General features: G+C 38.3%; 2 protein-coding genes across 2 annotated transcripts; both read right to left on the bottom strand.

Annotated features, from left to right (window-relative positions):
• Positions 1 to 3,887: 3,887 nt before the first annotated feature.
• Positions 3,888 to 11,901, bottom strand: cacfd1 (calcium channel flower domain containing 1). The gene is made up of 5 exons (XM_080509804.1): positions 11,536 to 11,901; positions 8,397 to 8,469; positions 6,980 to 7,105; positions 6,762 to 6,869; positions 3,888 to 6,415 (listed from the first exon to the last, which is right to left on the bottom strand). The coding sequence occupies exons 1-5, from the start codon at positions 11,642 to 11,644 to the stop codon at positions 6,325 to 6,327; spliced, it is 507 nt and encodes a 168-aa protein (XP_080365930.1). The 5' UTR covers positions 11,645 to 11,901; the 3' UTR covers positions 3,888 to 6,324.
• An 873-nt stretch (positions 11,902 to 12,774) lies between these two features.
• Positions 12,775 to 16,342, bottom strand: ptcd2 (pentatricopeptide repeat domain 2). The gene is made up of 10 exons (XM_080510047.1): positions 16,228 to 16,342; positions 15,459 to 15,551; positions 15,249 to 15,378; positions 14,485 to 14,602; positions 14,320 to 14,398; positions 14,140 to 14,231; positions 13,928 to 14,041; positions 13,769 to 13,843; positions 13,559 to 13,672; positions 12,775 to 13,418 (listed from the first exon to the last, which is right to left on the bottom strand). Exons 1-10 carry the CDS (start codon positions 16,334 to 16,336, stop codon positions 13,197 to 13,199), a joined length of 1,146 nt encoding a protein of 381 aa, XP_080366173.1. The 5' UTR covers positions 16,337 to 16,342; the 3' UTR covers positions 12,775 to 13,196.
• Between the last annotated feature and the right edge of the window lie 547 nt (positions 16,343 to 16,889).

Genomic DNA, 16,889 nt, shown 5'->3' on the forward strand with positions numbered 1-16,889 from the left:
GGTTTGGAGCACAGTTTTCACGTTTTTTTCCTCGATTCCTTCCTCTATCCAGCTGAAACTTCCGCAATCTAAAACGTGCATTTCAGTGATTTAATGCCTTTATTTGCCTTTTGGTTAGGCACAGTGCTGCAGGGGTTGACACTCCTCCTGACCAATCAGAGTGACTTCTGGTTCAAGTCTGGCTTTGGACTGATTTCTGCATGTTCTTCCTGACCTTTGACCCAAATCCTGTGATCGGTCCCTCATCGGGCAAGCTTGGTCGTATTTCCGATAAAAGCATAAAAAAAATGTTGTATTCAACCTCGTCAGTGAATCAAAAACGTCCCCGATTCCCAGTCACTGCACCTGACTGATGCATCTGGTATACAAATAGAAAGCAATGAGAAAGATGGGCTTGAACACACACACTGAAGAATTTATTTTTTGTAAGCATGCACATAAATCATGTTTTCTGCTTCTTTTAATGCAAAATGTACAGTATTTCTTAATATTATATAGATTAATCAACTTCTTTCAATGAGTAAACGATGAAGAGGTTTCTATTTATTCCACACTTGCAGGTATTAATGCCAATATGGAGTCATTTACTTTATATTGAAGTTTTGTGTTCGTGACGATCACTTTGCATGTGGTCTTGCAACTCGTGCATTAATAACTTTTGCAGTGTTCATTCAACAAATGATTTTTGATTGTCAGAAACTTCATGATTGACTTGAACATTATACCAAAAAAAAAGCATTTAATGTTCGTATTTAAACGCTATTTAACTTAATATAAACTATGAGCACTGAATTTACATTTAGAAAAAAAATGCATAAAGACAAAAAAATAACAATACTGGAACTTTATCGTATAATAAATATAAAGTTTTACTCTTGTAACTACCAGTAAGTACTTGCCTTGCTACTGTCTGTCTCTCTTTTATATAACATACTCGCTCAAATGCATAACAAAATGTTGTAATAATTCTTTATTTCTCAGCGATCAGTATATATAAGATACGTATATATTGATTTTTTGGTCCTTTATATCCACAATACCTCAGTACATTTACTTTTTACAGCGGGCAGCTTCACCTCATATGTCAGATTAAAATATCACAGTTCCTCTTTTGCTATTGTCCGTCTCTATTTCACATAATGTAGTTTTTCTTTCTCCCCTTCTTTCTTATTTCCCATCTTTTAGATCTCCAGACACATTATTTCATATTGCCTCATTTGGTGATTCCACCGCCGGCAGTGAGCCTGCGGCTGTTCGTTTTTTCCCTCCTTATCAAAGTTTTCTTTCAGGTTTTATTTCACTCTTCACGGCTGCATTTTCACATCTCGGAGCGGTTACGACCCAAGAGTCACACTAATGGTCATTTTCATCATCCTGACAAATTCCCCACAAGAACTCAGTGCAATGTATTAGTCGATAATATTCGCTCACTTAATATCACCTGCATGATAAATTGTTTCTGCAACTAATCTCAGTTTACACAAGAGTTTGAGACTCATAACCTTCAGTATTTATTAGGTTTCTTCTTCTTGTAATATGAGTGCAGTGCCTGTGAACGCTGGTATTAACATTAATAATTTGTTTGTGTGTGTGTGTGTGTGTGTGTGGGGGGGGGGGGGGGTGTCAGACACAACCTTTGATTGACTGCAGAAATAATTAAAGAATTGTCTTTCCTTTGTACCTTCATCTTGTACCACTTATTACATAATTAGATCCCTGATTAAATTCTGGAGACGCATTAAGAGAAATAATGCAGCAGCGCCCTCTGTTGGCGGAAAGATTCAGTCACATTAAGAAGTTTTGAAATTAATTTCTGCACACTAAATCCAGTTTTTTTTCCTTGATCCCAGTCCTCAATTTTCGTACAACTCTCTGCCACCTTTTCAAATATATCAATAATATTTCATTTTTATCATCAACAAACCTTGAAATTGTGTGAATCGTCTGTTTCTGGAGTGCAAAACAATCATACAAAACTTGGCAAGACGATGGATGATGGATGGATGGATGGATGGATGGATGGATGGATCAAAAGGCCTCAAGTCATCTTGATGAGGCGGTGTTAATGTTGAAATAATGTGCTTACGGTAAATGTATGCTAAAATGTTAATAGTTGTTTGTCAGAATAACATCAATTAACAGTACTATAATTAAAAGATACTTTGGATTTTCCTCTTCAATAAATCTCAGGCTACGGCGACTAAATGGGTCATTGGTTAGATGTAAAGAAATGATCAGTTTTACAGTTTTCAACTCATTGTGTGACACTTAATTTGTATTTAATGATTTTAATAAACATTTACAGCAAAAAATAATTCCTTCAATCCATCAACTAGAATGGATTGACATTAAAATGCTCTAAATGACTAATCAATGCAGAAATGTGAAAATGAATGTTTTATCTTTATAACAGTGCATATTGGCTCTAATAGAAACTTTTACTGTTTTAACCCGGTGCTCATTATGATCTATACTGGGGAAACACCAAACTGTAAAAGGTTATTTAACAAAGTACAAAATTTAGAGCGACTATTTAATGCATTCCATAGTTCCCATTTTTTTATGCCTCTAGTTCCACAATATTGTAGTAATAATTGTATATAATGTTTTCTTCAAATGCATTATAATGTTTAGAAATTATCAGTAAGGAAGACAGATGAGGTCCATGTCTCTTACATAAGAGCGAATAAAAGGAGCATAGAAGAAGAATCCACTCATTATGAATAAATTGACATTTAACTCCTCGTGTCTCATCTGGTTTTTTACGGCTAATCCACAAAGAAGAACTCAAAACATCATTGCACTGCAGGCAACGGTAGTCAGTAAAAACAACAGTTAAAATAAGTCTGGTAACTATAAGATCATTCACGTCTCTTTAACGCCTCAAGAGGAAAATGCGTAGGGAATATATATTCCCGCGAATGTCAACTAAAACTGAATTTCCTTTTCATCTCAGAGAGAATAAACATAATTTCAGAGGCAAAAACAATCAAAAGCAGCGAAAAAATACACAGAGAAAAAAGAAAAGTGGCAACCCCGGGGCATCTCGACTTCCTGTGATGAGCGGATGACACGTTGTGAGGATTGTTTTGGTGCCCGCGACTTGAAAAACACTTTTTTTTAGATGCTGTTCTTTGATCAATAATAAAAAGGAAGAAATGTTGACATTCGGATGAAATATAAAGCGGTGAGATCTGTCCCGTGCTTGACGTGCATCTCGCAGGAAAGTGAAAGTATTCGATGAACCGAAAGGGGAAAAATAAGATGTGTCGTCTGAGTGTGAACAAATAAAATATTTTTACTTTTAACTGTCGTAGTAATAGGGGTTTATTGGAAAAAAAAAAAAAAAAAACTGTTTCGAGGGGGGGAAAAATTTGAAATTTTGTAAAAAAAAACCTGAAAAATGGAAGGAGAAAATAAGGGAAAGACATGAACTGAAAAACATAAAGAAATATTTAGAAAAAAAATGAAAAAAGTGAAAAATGGAAGAAGAAAATAAGGAAAAAGCGAAAAGAGAGAAAAAATGAAAAGGGAAAAAATATAAAGAAATATTTAGAATTTATTTTTTTTTTTTTAAACAGAAAAAATGGAAGGGGAATACAAGTGAAAAGAGATTGAAGGAAAAAAGGGAAACATATAAAGAAATTTTTATTTTTTTAATTGAAAAAAGAGAAAAATGGAAGAAGAAAATAATGAAAAAGAGATAAGAGAGAAAAAAGGGAAAACTGAATAAACGAAACACTGTTTCGTTTACAAGGGAAACAGTGTATAAAGTTCCCAGATGAGAGGAGCAGATCACGGTGAACGTACTCATGAATCCCATCAAAATAAAAGCACCGACACAATGGTAATAACAGTAGCAAGTCAGTTTAATTCACGACACACATTTTACACACACACACGTCCCTCACAGCGAAACACACACACTCCGCGACGGCGAAAGCACGAAGAGTCAAAGTATAGTGGACGGCTGGCTGAGGAGGCTGTAGTGTTCAAACTGTAGCTGGTGGCCATGTGGCGTTTTCACACTTGTGTATGCTGCTTGTGCACGTTTTGAACGCATCACAAGTGTTTCATGAAAGCTTTTCCAAAAAAGCTTGAGCTTCTGCTTATGATCTGAGGTTTAAAAATGCTGTGTGCCATTCGGTATGATAACCTGAGAGCTGGTGATGCGAGTGTGAAATGACTGCGAGTCCAAAAAGCATCCCGACAACGACGACAAAAAATTATATAACCCAAAACCAACGTGACAGGCCACAGCCACACCTCAACTCGAGAGACGAAGCGAAACCCTGCCGGAGCCAATGACTCCCTGAATAAATCCATTTTCTCCTCAACCAGCTGTGAAAGGATTCGAGTAGAGGGAACGAATTGGGCCCCGTTTACACGACAACGAATGCGAGTGTATCTGCACAACTTGGGGGGGGGGGGGGTCTGTTTACATGACACCGGTATTTTAATAAAGTTTTAATACCGGCTCCTAAGGTGGAAAGATTCTTTCACGGTCGCTATTCCTTCCTACAGCCAGAACGCTCTTACAGCGCATGCGCGCCTCCACTTGTAAACAAACATGGCGGCCCGTCGTGGAATTACTTGAGGTCAATTGTTCTAGTTTTATCGTTCGTATCAGTAGTTTTATGGTTGAGACTCACCCATGATAGCATCCGATACGTCATCAGTCCATACGGAGGTCGGGTTCTCTCTATTTTTTTCCACGTTTATAGCGTATTCTTCTCCGCACACGTCGGTGTGGTTTCTTTACATAATCAAGCAACAGCGCACCCCAGTGGCCCGGCAGACTAACTACATCATCAGTGTGTCCGCTGCTGCAGCGTGAACACATCTTTTTTCTTTTCTTTTCTTTTTTAAGGGATTCGGTGTTGTCACGTGAAACGTTGTCGTGTAAACAGGGTGGACAGGGATCAGTACATATTCATTAACACAGTAAGTCCAAAAAGGAAAAACAAGTTACAAAATATTGTTTAAAGGAGAGCACATTCAGGTTTCTCGTTAAAAATAACACAGTGAAAAACAGCTTCCACATGTAAACCGGCCGAGTCACGCAAATGGTTTCGTGTCCCAACTGAGAAAAGAAAAAAAAAAGAAAGAATAAATATATAAAAAGCCCACAACAAAAATAGAAGATAAGAGGTCTTTATCTTTGGGTATACCAGACAGATACATTCCCGCCTTGTTAAAAATATCCCTGTGTACGTTTAACGAATGCACTCGGGCTGCGGTTCAGAGTCGTGTGCAACCGGCGGACATGATACTAGAATCACTCTGCTACTTTGTGGGGAGGGGTTAGAGTCTGTTTATTTTAAGACTTTCGTTCTTGAGGAAAAGTGGGGAAAACCTTAATGCGTCTTTCGCTTCAAATTCAAAGACGCGGTTAAGGTAGAAGACTATTTTTTAAAAACAATCTTTTTCAATGACGGTGGTTACTAAGGAAGTAGGTTGTGAAGTAGTGATCTCTGATCTCACGGGGAGAAGAGTTCAGGTTCAGTTAATGACCAACTTAATACTAAATGAGTGTGTTTCTCTGTGTTTGGTCTTTGTTTAATCAAGTGGTGGATAATGTATGCACTATTAAAAAAAAAAAAAAGATATCAAAGGAAAACAAAGATATACACGTCCACTATTTGTTCTGAGATCAAACATTTTTAAGAAGCCCTCTGTGGAACTGATAATCCAGCTCTGCAGCCCTTTTTGTACCAAGATTTCGAACATTTGCATCTCGTTTTGTGCTACTTGCACCATTTTACCTGGATGTTGTTTTTTTGTCGATTTCTGCTGACGTTGCCGGACCCACAAATGAAAATCTACCCACCGCAGTCGAGTGCGGGACGGCTGCCAAATCCCGAATGACAACGGCGCCGAGTACCGCTTGACTGATGTCGACGCGCCGCTCTCCCTCCGCCACACAACTCCTAAAACGCAGCCTCAAAGTCACACTGAAGAGCCTGAAGGCGGTACAGACACATTAATTTTACTCACGCTTCCCGGAAGGCTTTTAAAGGTTAGAGAAAAAAAAAAGGAAAAAAAAGTATAATAAATAAATAAAGTGGCGCACACTGCAGAGCCCGTCCGTTTCACATTATTACAACAGTAAGTTTCAAACAAACACGAGGTACGAAGTCAAAAATGATAAATAAGGAGAAATTAATCCAACACCGATTTGGGAACAAAATCTGTCAGGACGCAGCAGTTTGGAGTCGAATAAATAAAAAGTTGCTCTGTAGTGACGGGATTCAAAGTAAAAGGTCTTGGAGGAAGAGGTAGTAGTAGGAGGAGGAGGAGGAGGAGGAAGAGGAGGACGAGGGTTCATTCTGGAGTTGCGTTTGTCGTTCCCGTCATCCTCTCTTCGTCGCCCTGCTTCTGGTGCTGCAGCCGGGCGTACGTCACCGCGTCTCCCCTGGGGGGGGGGGGCGAGAGCAAACGAGAGAGTGGAGGAGGAGGGGATGGTAAGAACAGGTTAGGAAGGGGAGGAGAGAAACAAAAACGAAGGCCATCAACGCACTCGCCCCGTCAGCAGCTCATTAGATTGATTAAAGACTCTCATTAGGATTGTTAGCAAGTCCACACACACACACACACACACACACACACACACACACACACACACACACACTCTCAAAATAAAATCAAGCGTGTTTAATATGGGAGTCTGTTTTAAGAGCAGGACAAAAAGAGATATGAGCATTTTACAGTCTGAAGGATGTCGTCCTTTTTGATTCTCTTGGGAGAAATGCGCGACTTACTTCTTGCCGAGAGACGCGAGGCCGTACAGAACCCCCGTGGCGAAGGCGATGGCGTTCCCAAACAAAGTGGTGAAGGAGAAACTCAAGAAGACGGGGAACAGGGCCAACCTGCAGACAACCAGAAGGAAAAAAAAAAAAAGAATCATACTTTCAAGGCTTTTAAAAGGACGTTGCGATGCGTCCAGTGCGCGTTTTTTTGTTGTTTTTTTCTTTCTTACCCACAGTAGAAGAAGGATTTCTGCCAGGGTTTGAGTTTGTCCGCGCGGGCCGCCACCGCGTTGGCGAACTCTATGAACTGGCAGCAGAACGGGACTTCACAGAGGAAGAGCACGAAGGCGTTCAGTCTGGAGCCGGGAGGAGAAGTGGCACAAAGAGCAGTGAGGGCACAGCGTGGATTTTCATCTCACACAAAACGTGTCGTCGTCAACGTCCAGTTCATTTTCGGCCGACATGCAAATCGCTGGTGGATTTTCTTTGGGATGCTTCCCTTCGTTAACACACGTGTACACAGTTTAGATGGTTGAGCAGTGGGTGGAGCGACGGACGTCGCAAAAGCAATGCAACAAGCGCGCAATGCACTGGAATCTTGACGGGCCGTGGCGTTTAGGGAAACTTCTGCCACGCTGAAAGGAGCTATGATCTAACGGCTTAAAATGAAATTGGAATATAATTGAAAAGCTCATCGTTTTGGTCAGTTATTTCTACATTTATGACACGGAAAACCCATTTAATAGTGCTAAATATGGTTCAAAATGATCTTGTGAAATATTACTGGTGAACTGTTGAGGTATTATTTATTCAGACTTTTTCCTGTTTGATGGGTCGCGCTGCTGTGTGGGATGGGGGGGCATTGCTCGTTTGTCTGTTTGTTAAAATAAAATAAATAAAATAAATAAAATAAATAAAATAAATAAAATAAATAAAATAAATAAAATAAATAAAATAAATAAAATACATAAATAAAATAAAATACATAAATTAAATTAAATTAAATTAAATTGAAAAAAGTTTTAAGAAATAATAAAAATAAATAAAAAGTAAAATAAAACAAATAAATAAAATATAAAATTAAAAATATATATAAAATATAAAATAAAATAAAGATTGTGGTGCTGGGAAAGTGCAGACTGCACAGCTCACCGCTGTTTAAGTGCAACTTTGGTTTCGCCGCTTCACACTGTAAAGCCTCATCAATACTTCACATGTACATAATAAAAAAAAACAACCCAGAAACGATTCCTTAAAAAGGTGTCAACTTCACTGCCTTTTTAGTTTAAATCTGTCAGAAGGAGCGATTATAAACGAATCCACCTGAGGGGGCCAATCTGAAATTAACCATCCATCCGTTCAACTTCTATAAAGCCTTATCCAGTCCAGGTCAGATCTGTGACAAATATAGATAGTAACACACACACATACTCAGATTCACACTTTTGAAATTGAGAAACGCAAATTAAACTCAAATGCTTATCGTCAGACTGTGGAAAGAAACCAGAGGTTTTTTGAAGAATTGCATTTACATTGCACCCTAAACACCACAAATGTATTGTTTCTGCTTCTATACATCCTGGCTTGTTGTGTAATCTATCGAAAACTAATAATATGTAATTATATGTGACTGTGTTGGAGACTTACACCATCCATACTCCAGCAGCAATGTTTAAAGGGTTCACAGTGACACAGTTCCACACTCCCGCGATGGCACAGGCTGCATGAGTCAGACAAGACAGAGAGAGAGAGAGAGAGAAAAAAAAAGGGATTAATATAAGAGATGAAGCAGATCACGGCCCGATGGAGACCGTATGTTGTCAGCGGAACATTTATCTCACATTGACTTCAACCATAAAGCACGAGGATCACAGTCACGCATGCTGCTGGGTGAGTAATTCCATTAACCTGAAAGCAGCAGGAGAAAATCAGCAATGTGGAAAACATGAAAAATGTTTGACTTAAGACCTAATTATCCACATTGCATTTATAACACTGATTGTGCCCAAAATCAAAGCAGGCTGCACGCCAAAAAGCTGGGCATCGTAAATTATTATTTTTTTTTTTTTTTCCTTTCTTTCTTTTGCACACTGTTTGTTTTTAAAACTTTTAATCTTTTCTCTGCAGCATTTTCCTGTGGAGGAGAGTGTGGGAGGTTTGCTTGACACAAGGGGCCAACGGGGCCTGCCTCACACCCACAGTCTGCAATATGAGATCAGAAAAAAAAAAAAAAACCAACAACAACAAAAAAAAAGCAGTGAAGATGCCTTAATGATGTGTTACATGTGGGGCTTTCTGCTCGTTCTGGAAATAACCTGCAGCTTGACATCGAAACACAATGGAGAGGTGGCGTCAGAATAAAGTAATTAACACCAAAGATCTCAGTCCCAGACCTCTAAAAAAAAAAAACCCCAAACATAATTAACAGTTGTCAATCAATTGCAAAAGTATCTGTATGGAAATGAGGCATTTGCAAGAACGTAATCCTGAAGGACATTTCGGAAGCGAGCATGTGATGCTTGTAGTAAAGAAATCAGTGACACCTTTCTACTTTATTGTTAATGAAATAGCATCAGCATCACGATATATAGACAGATCATTAATCACAAGGGAAATTAAAGAAGTTTGTGAAAATGTGGCGTTTTTTTCCCCCCAAAAGGGAACTGCAGGTTTTTCCAACCTGTAATTCTGTTTGTAGTGCATCAAATATTCAGGATCCGAGTGTGTCATCGCTTGTATTTACAGTCGCACATTCTTAATATTAAATTGGACTGCATGTGGTGGACATGTTAAAACAGATCAGAACATTCTGTTGCAATCCGTAAAGAAGAAAGCTAAAAAAAAAAAAAAAAGAAGATCCTCATAGAACTGTAAAGGCAGAGAAACTGTTGAAAACAACTGGCTGTGTGTTTATTAGTGTCCATTTCTACCCATTTGACTCAATAAGTCCATTTGAGTTGGAATTAACAGCTAGAAAAATGAAGCGCCGTGTGAGTTGAAGTCACACTGTGTAAAGAGAAGTATTGATTTGTCAAAAAAAAACTGGAGCACGCCCAAAGATATTTACTTTATTCCAGCAGATTTGAACATGTTAAATTATTTGTAGTTTTTCAAAATTTAACTTGGATTTTTCTGTGATGTCCTTTTTATACATTGGGCTCATCTTTAACAATATTCTTAAATATTTACAAACTACTTCTAATGTTTTTCCCATAGTTAAATCAATAAATAAACTTACTGACATTTAAAAAACAAAATTTTACTGCTTGGACTTTCCAAAGATTTTAAATTTCTTCACAATGAGATCAGTGTCTCCGTTTCATGAGAAACTTTAAAATTGTCCTACATATACATTTACTTGAATTCACATTTAAAGTAAAAGAAAAGCAAACGAATTAAATACAATCAATTTTTTTTCTTTTTCTGTATTTCTTAAAATGACTTTAAAATCTGCTGGACACTTTCTGAGCTAAGTTAGAGGAAATTGTACCGCTGTAAAGAGAAGAAAGAGCAAATCTCTTATGAGTAAAATCTCCTTAAATCAGTGGCTAAACTGAACGAAATGTATGAGTAATTGTGCTTTTGTTTTAATGAAATAACTTTGATAAAAGTCATTTAATTAATAGAGGTTCAGACGTAATTTCTTTTCAAATCATGTAGCAATAAAAGTTGAAATATGTTTACAGGTGCTTCTTAAAACAATATAATACAAAAGAAATGTTCCCCATAACATGTGTACAAATAGTATACATAGGCTGAAATCTTAAAGTATTTCCCTCAAAACTTTAGCTTCTGAGTAAAATATCAAAACTCCAGTGTTAAAACATCTTATCAGATCAAGATCAGATATCTTTGCCATAACTATCACGATTATTCTTTTTTAAATGCTTTGAAACTTCTAGTATATATATATATATATATATATATATATATATATATATTATGAGAAGTGTAAATAACAAACAAATCTTGATTATATTCGCATTTCCTTTACGCATTCTTATATTTGCAACTTCAATTTCATGGACTATGGCCACTGGATATAAAGTTAGAGCTTCCCAAAAAAAAAATCCATGTGGCAATAACTATGATTGGAAGAGTTGAATATGTTAAATAAAACACCAGCTCGGTGCGATATCTGAGATGCAGTAAGCCTCAGAGCTTAAAATACCGAATTGCAGAAGGAAAACACAGCAGATCGACTGAGAGTCTGACAAGCCCAGACTGGTTTGAGACACTGGGACACTGCATATTCTGCTCCAGCCTGCTTTTAATAATAGAGAAGCCCATTGACTATGCAGCTGTTAATGTGATACTGAGGCTGTGACTCTGGTGTCAGTGTGAAGGGGGGAAAAAAACAAAACAACAAAACTGCAAACCCAATCACTTCAGGCTAATGTTATACTCCTAAGAGAGGATTTCAACGTAGTTATAGGTAATATAACAAGCTGTTATGGAAAAGGGTTTATGAGCCACCAGGCGAGCAGGCGGTGCCCACACAGTGACTGCAGCAGTGGGGGGGACAATGAGCTCTGTGACAAGGCTTTTGTTTAGTGGCACAGCAACTCCAGTGCGGCATATTCAGCAGCAAAAACATGCTTTTCATGCAGCTATTCATAAATCAATGCAACGTAAACGACATCCCATAATGAGTAGTGTCAAAACGTGCTGATAAGACAAATATAAGTATGTCGCTCTCGCAGGATTAAGGTTTATTATTCAAACAGAGGAAGGGGGGGGGGGGGGGGGGGGGTTAAAAAGTGATAAGAAATCGGACTTGACTTACATATTCCTCCCAAAACTCCGGCTATTTTGCAGAGCCATCTGTACCACCAGGTCATGCCATCGTCTTCTGCGGGGGGTTTTGAAGCGGCTGTCGTCTCCTCGTTGCTCATTTTGTCCTTTTCTTCCCCCCCTTCGAGCTAAACGTGCTAAAGCTACAGTATTTACAGATGTCAGCGCCTTTATCCAAATTAAGTGAAGCGAGGCGCCACCAACTCAACGCTCACTCGCTCCCAAACGACACCACGACCTATTCCTGTGCTCTACGTTAAACTTTAGAGCTCGTTTTTTTAAATTGAATTTTTTGTTATTTTGCTGTAATTTTGAGTTAGCTGCGGCTAACCGGCTAGCTGACGCTACAAAGCAGCGCCCCTTGGCTGCCGCTAAGAGTGGATTTCACCGTCGCGTGTGCCCTCAAAATAACATTTGAGAGCACAAAGTAATTCAAGACAAACTTAAATCCCCGTTTTGTGGATTTATCCGACTCCACGGCTTCGCTTTGGATATAATAGCGCCTCGGAGATCTCGGACCAGTAGAGGGAGCGGAGTGGGCGGCGCTTGAATGTGACGTCACCGTTTGTTTACATGCGGGTTGTGTTCAAACAGGCAGATTTTGGGGTGTAATTATATACGTAAACACATTCATGCTTCTTATAAAAGAGATAAAACTATCTTAGCCATTTTTGAACATTTAATTTTAACAACGAACTTGTGGACTTGAACAATCAACCAAGTGTTCAACAATCAGGGGCGGAGCTAGAATTAGTAATGCTTTTTATTTATTTATTTTTTACCAAGAGTTATTGTTGAGGAGGCATCCATAAATGACAAAAAAATCAAAGTTGCAACTGGTACATTCTTCTAATGTTTGGACTAGAAAGTGGAAATAAAAAAATGTAATCTATAGTATAAAATTATTCTAGGTTTCAATGGCAAAACTTAAAAAAAACTAATAGTTTCACATTTTAACAACAAAAACAGAATTTTTGTTGTGTCAAGATTTAAATAACAAAAGTACCTTTACAAAGTCTAAAAAAATATTTTTATAGCAGCTGAGTAGAGCAAAGAAAAAACAAGTTTTGGTTTTATTAAATATCTGATGGACCTTTAATCATCATTCACATAAATAGACACATACTTTACATTTCTCCCGAATCACCAGAGACAATGGAACAAAATCTTTGCAAATACCCATTAAAAAGTTTGCATTTCTGGTTTAGACCAAAATACTGTCAAGATAGAGCAAAGGACCAGTCTGCAGAGGGATGTACGTGTATTTAAGAGGTAGATCATCCAAACAAAGAGGGGTGGAGAATAAAATGGACATCGATGTCAAGAGCTGGGCTGCCGGTCAGTTTATGGTTTAGAGGTGCAGTGCTGAAATTCATAAATTCACCATGAGATGGCATTACATTACACACTTGTACTTCAATCAATGCTTTTTTTCCCAGATGATGTGTTGACCTGATGATGATGATGATGTTGATCGTTAAGTACAAAAATAAACGTTTCAAAATTAGCAAAATTTCTCCCTCTTTCATCTGCATCCATTACATGAAGACTGGTGATTATTTTATCTCTGGATGTAACAGCTCTGATACTACATTGTTTAGTTTAGTGATGAAATCAACTCTAATCGAAGCCATAGTGTTAAAAACTGTGCGTTCACTCTGAGACCAGTGCAGAGTTCAATGGCCTCAGAGTCCGTCGGCTTTTCCTTCTCTCCTCTACGATTGGCTCTTGTTTCCTTTTCCCAGTGGGGGTGCGGCACAGCATGTCGTCCAGGGTCTGCCGAGTCACCTGACCGCACTGTTCCAGCTGAGTCACTATCTGCTCCACCCTCTCCAGTATTGGTTTTCTCTCGCTCCGCAACCTTAGCAAATCCACCTGAAATAGATCGCAGGAGGCCGGACAGACGAGCGCTTTCACAAATGTTGGATTTATGACTGATTTATATAAGTCAGCAAAACCTAATTGTTGTAACTTTTGGCTGAATCGTGCACATGCAAAAGCCGACTTTCACGTACCACTTCCTGTGAAAACTCGGGCTTTTTCACAAAATACGGGCTTTTTGGAGACATGGCAGCTGAGAGAATGGACAATGTGTCTGGTATGGCTCCGGACATCACCAATAAAACAACCTAAAACACAGTTAAAAGAAAAGAAAAGAAAAAAACCAATCCATGAACTCATTAGAAATCACACCCAAGAAAACAATTAGAATGCCTTATGTTTACCTTAAAGTTTTGACAAAGTCTGCTGTCGGTGTTCATAATTTGGGAAAACAGCATTTGCGCTTTTTGTAGGTCACTCTGAAGGAAAACAAAAGGAGAACGTACACGGGCTGTCAACACCATTCATGCGTTTCTCCGTGTACGCCTGGAAATGAAACCCACCCGTCGAAGTGCCAATGCCGTGGCAAAGCAATACGCATGTCTGGGGATGAAGTTCCCTTTAGACTGTTGTTCTTCTATCAGAGTGGTGCACATCCTGTAGGACTCGGCGGTATTCTAGCCAACACAAAACACAACACGACAATCTGGGAAACCCTTTCAAAAAAAAAAAAAAAGCAACGATATTGCAGCTGTACAGTGGGTTGAAGTATTACCAGTTTATAGCAGGTACCAGTTGCCAGTGTCACTGTGTCTTTGTTGAAGGCGATCCCCTGGCTTCTCATGGTTTTTAGTACCTCCAAAGCAGCTGCAAACAATCAAATATTCCAAACATTTGGGTCACGTTTTTCACTTTAATTGCAAAGGAAATACCAAAAGTTCAAATCGCTACTCACTTTCAAATGAACCTTTCAGGAATAACATGTCTATGGCGATGTTAAAGGAGGTGGAGTCACTGAAAAATCCTTTCATGCTCTGTCCGGAGAGGAGAGGGGAACCTTTATTGCTAAAAGTCAACTCTTCATTGTTGTTTCAGTGCATATCGGGGCTCAGATTTTTACCTCATCTGTCAGTGTAGCAGCAGCCATACTCTCCAGGCCGAGCTCGTAGCACAGCCGCATGAAAAGTGGGCCAAACTTGAAATCTCCGTACATCAAGTTACGGTTCTCTGAGTGATACCTTGAGAGAGTTATTTAAATGATTCGTTATTTGAGGTTCAGATATTTGAGACGTTGTTAAAAGCTAAATAAATATACACACACGTATAAATAAAAAGTGTAAGAATAGCACAAATACACAGAGGGCTAAAGTCAGAAGAGTATCATAAAAAAAAAAAAAAAAAAACTTTTAAAGTTTATTATTACACCCAAAAAATGTCACTTCGCAAAGACAATGCAAGATAAACTGTTGCAAATAACCAATCCTCAGCTATGGAAAATTATTCAGCAAATATAAATGCTCCATTCTCTGTCTTTTAGCTCACTTTATCATCAATATTTACTCTCTCACCGACTCCCAAAGGAACAAAAGTGGCTTTTCATGCTACAATAATGCTTCACTTTATTTACAAATAAATTGGAGATGTCAAAGTTACAACAATGCAAAGCTTGTCATGCCTTTAATATGATATGTCACATAACTACTTTTATGATAGTAAAGTGTGTTTTTGCAAATAAACAGCTTTTGATGATATTTCTTTGTCTATTTTTTTTTTAATTACATGAAACACAATTCTATTTGTCTCTCGAACGCTTTGTATTTCATCTCTGTAACACAGCATGGCACTTTTCCACTGTGCTGGTATGCATGTTTGCATGTTGTGTACCTGTAGATGGCATCTTTGGCGATCAGCATGTCGTCTGGAGACTGGCACAGGTGAAGAAGAAGCTTGAGCTCATCACGCAGAATCAGCTCATTCCTTTTCAGTTTCTGATTGAACAAGTCAATAAAACTCCCTGTAAATTCAAACAAAACAAACTATAAACATTAGAATTTGCAACACAGTGCTCTTATGAACATGCACGTGACATTTTACCCTCCGATCCAGCAGCAAGGTGAGCCACAGCCAGCTTCTTCTGCTGGAAGGTCTGTAGTTTGACAACATCTTCTGACAGCAGGTGCCTCTTTGCTACAGAGACAAAAACAAAGATAATAGAACGTTTCCTGATCAGTGTTTGTTACCAACAGACTCAAATAAGAGTCTTTGCTTCACTGACTGACTTGCCAAACATCAAGCATCCCGATCCCCAACAGTTCAAGATTAAAACTGAAATATGAAGTTCCTGAATACTTAAGGCCCTGTAAAAACCCTCAGCTAGTTTCTTTCATACATATTTTTTTTTTTTTGCAGCTGATGTACACATGATCTCTGATCCATCTATAGATACTGTATTTTATGATCACTGTGATGCCTTACCTGTCTTTAGAATCGTAATAATCGTTTTCCAAGAAATACATTTCAATGCAACTGCAAGTATTTGTTTCTTAAAATATAAAAAACACAACTAAAGTTAAAGTGCTTATTCAAAAACATCCCAAGAGCACAATAAACAGCACTGTGCCTGACTCATGCCATTTGAATGAACTTATTTGATTGAGCCATGCAGGTGTGATTTAAAAGCCCGCAGTCCTTGTAGTATTCATTCACATACAGACGTTTTTTTTTGGTGGATTTTACTTTCCCTGTTTTCGTGTTTTGATTGTTTTGCAGGATTATTGCTTGACACCATCCGCGACACGCGCTTTTCTTAATTGCCACGCGTGTTTGAGAAAAGACACGCGTGGGGAAATCGTGTCTATCTTACCTCCTAAACATCTCTCAAGCCCGGCTGGAAGTGAAACTCCACAGAAGACTCGTTTGGAGGACTCGTGAAGTAACGACCGACAACATTTGCCAAGTCTCCCCAGCGCCATGTTGCCCACTGGCCGTACCACGACGACGAAAACAAGAGGGGAGTTATTGGGAAATCAAGTTTTAGTTTAAAACCACATTTTCAATCATAAAACACCAACAAATGAGTTAAAAAATAACTAATTTTGTGAATATCTTAATTACAATACTTTCGAACCCGCGTGTGACTTTATAATTATTTAATATGACACCAGCGGTTGGATTTACAATTGGTATCACCCATCATGGCGCCGCACTGTCAGACGAAGTGGGCCGAAAGTTCAGAAATACTGAAATTGCGGATATATGTTTTTATTGTCATTAATATTTTCTGACAGGTAGATTAAACTATGTTTAATTTTGGTACATTATACGAAAAAAATATCGCAATATTTATTTATTTTTCTTTTGAACCACAATTAAAGCACATTCGCATTTTAACCAGCAGGTGGTGCTTTTGCATTGCATAACATTCCTGCTGACTTTGAAGCGTCTGTATACAGGATATATTATTATGTGTTACAATAATGCGTGGGACATATAAATGAAAGTATAAATATCCCCTGCTGACTTTAC

Source organism: Blennius ocellaris, assembly GCF_963422515.1.
Source record: "Blennius ocellaris genome assembly, chromosome: 15".
Lineage (NCBI taxonomy): Eukaryota > Metazoa > Chordata > Actinopteri > Blenniiformes > Blenniidae > Blennius > Blennius ocellaris.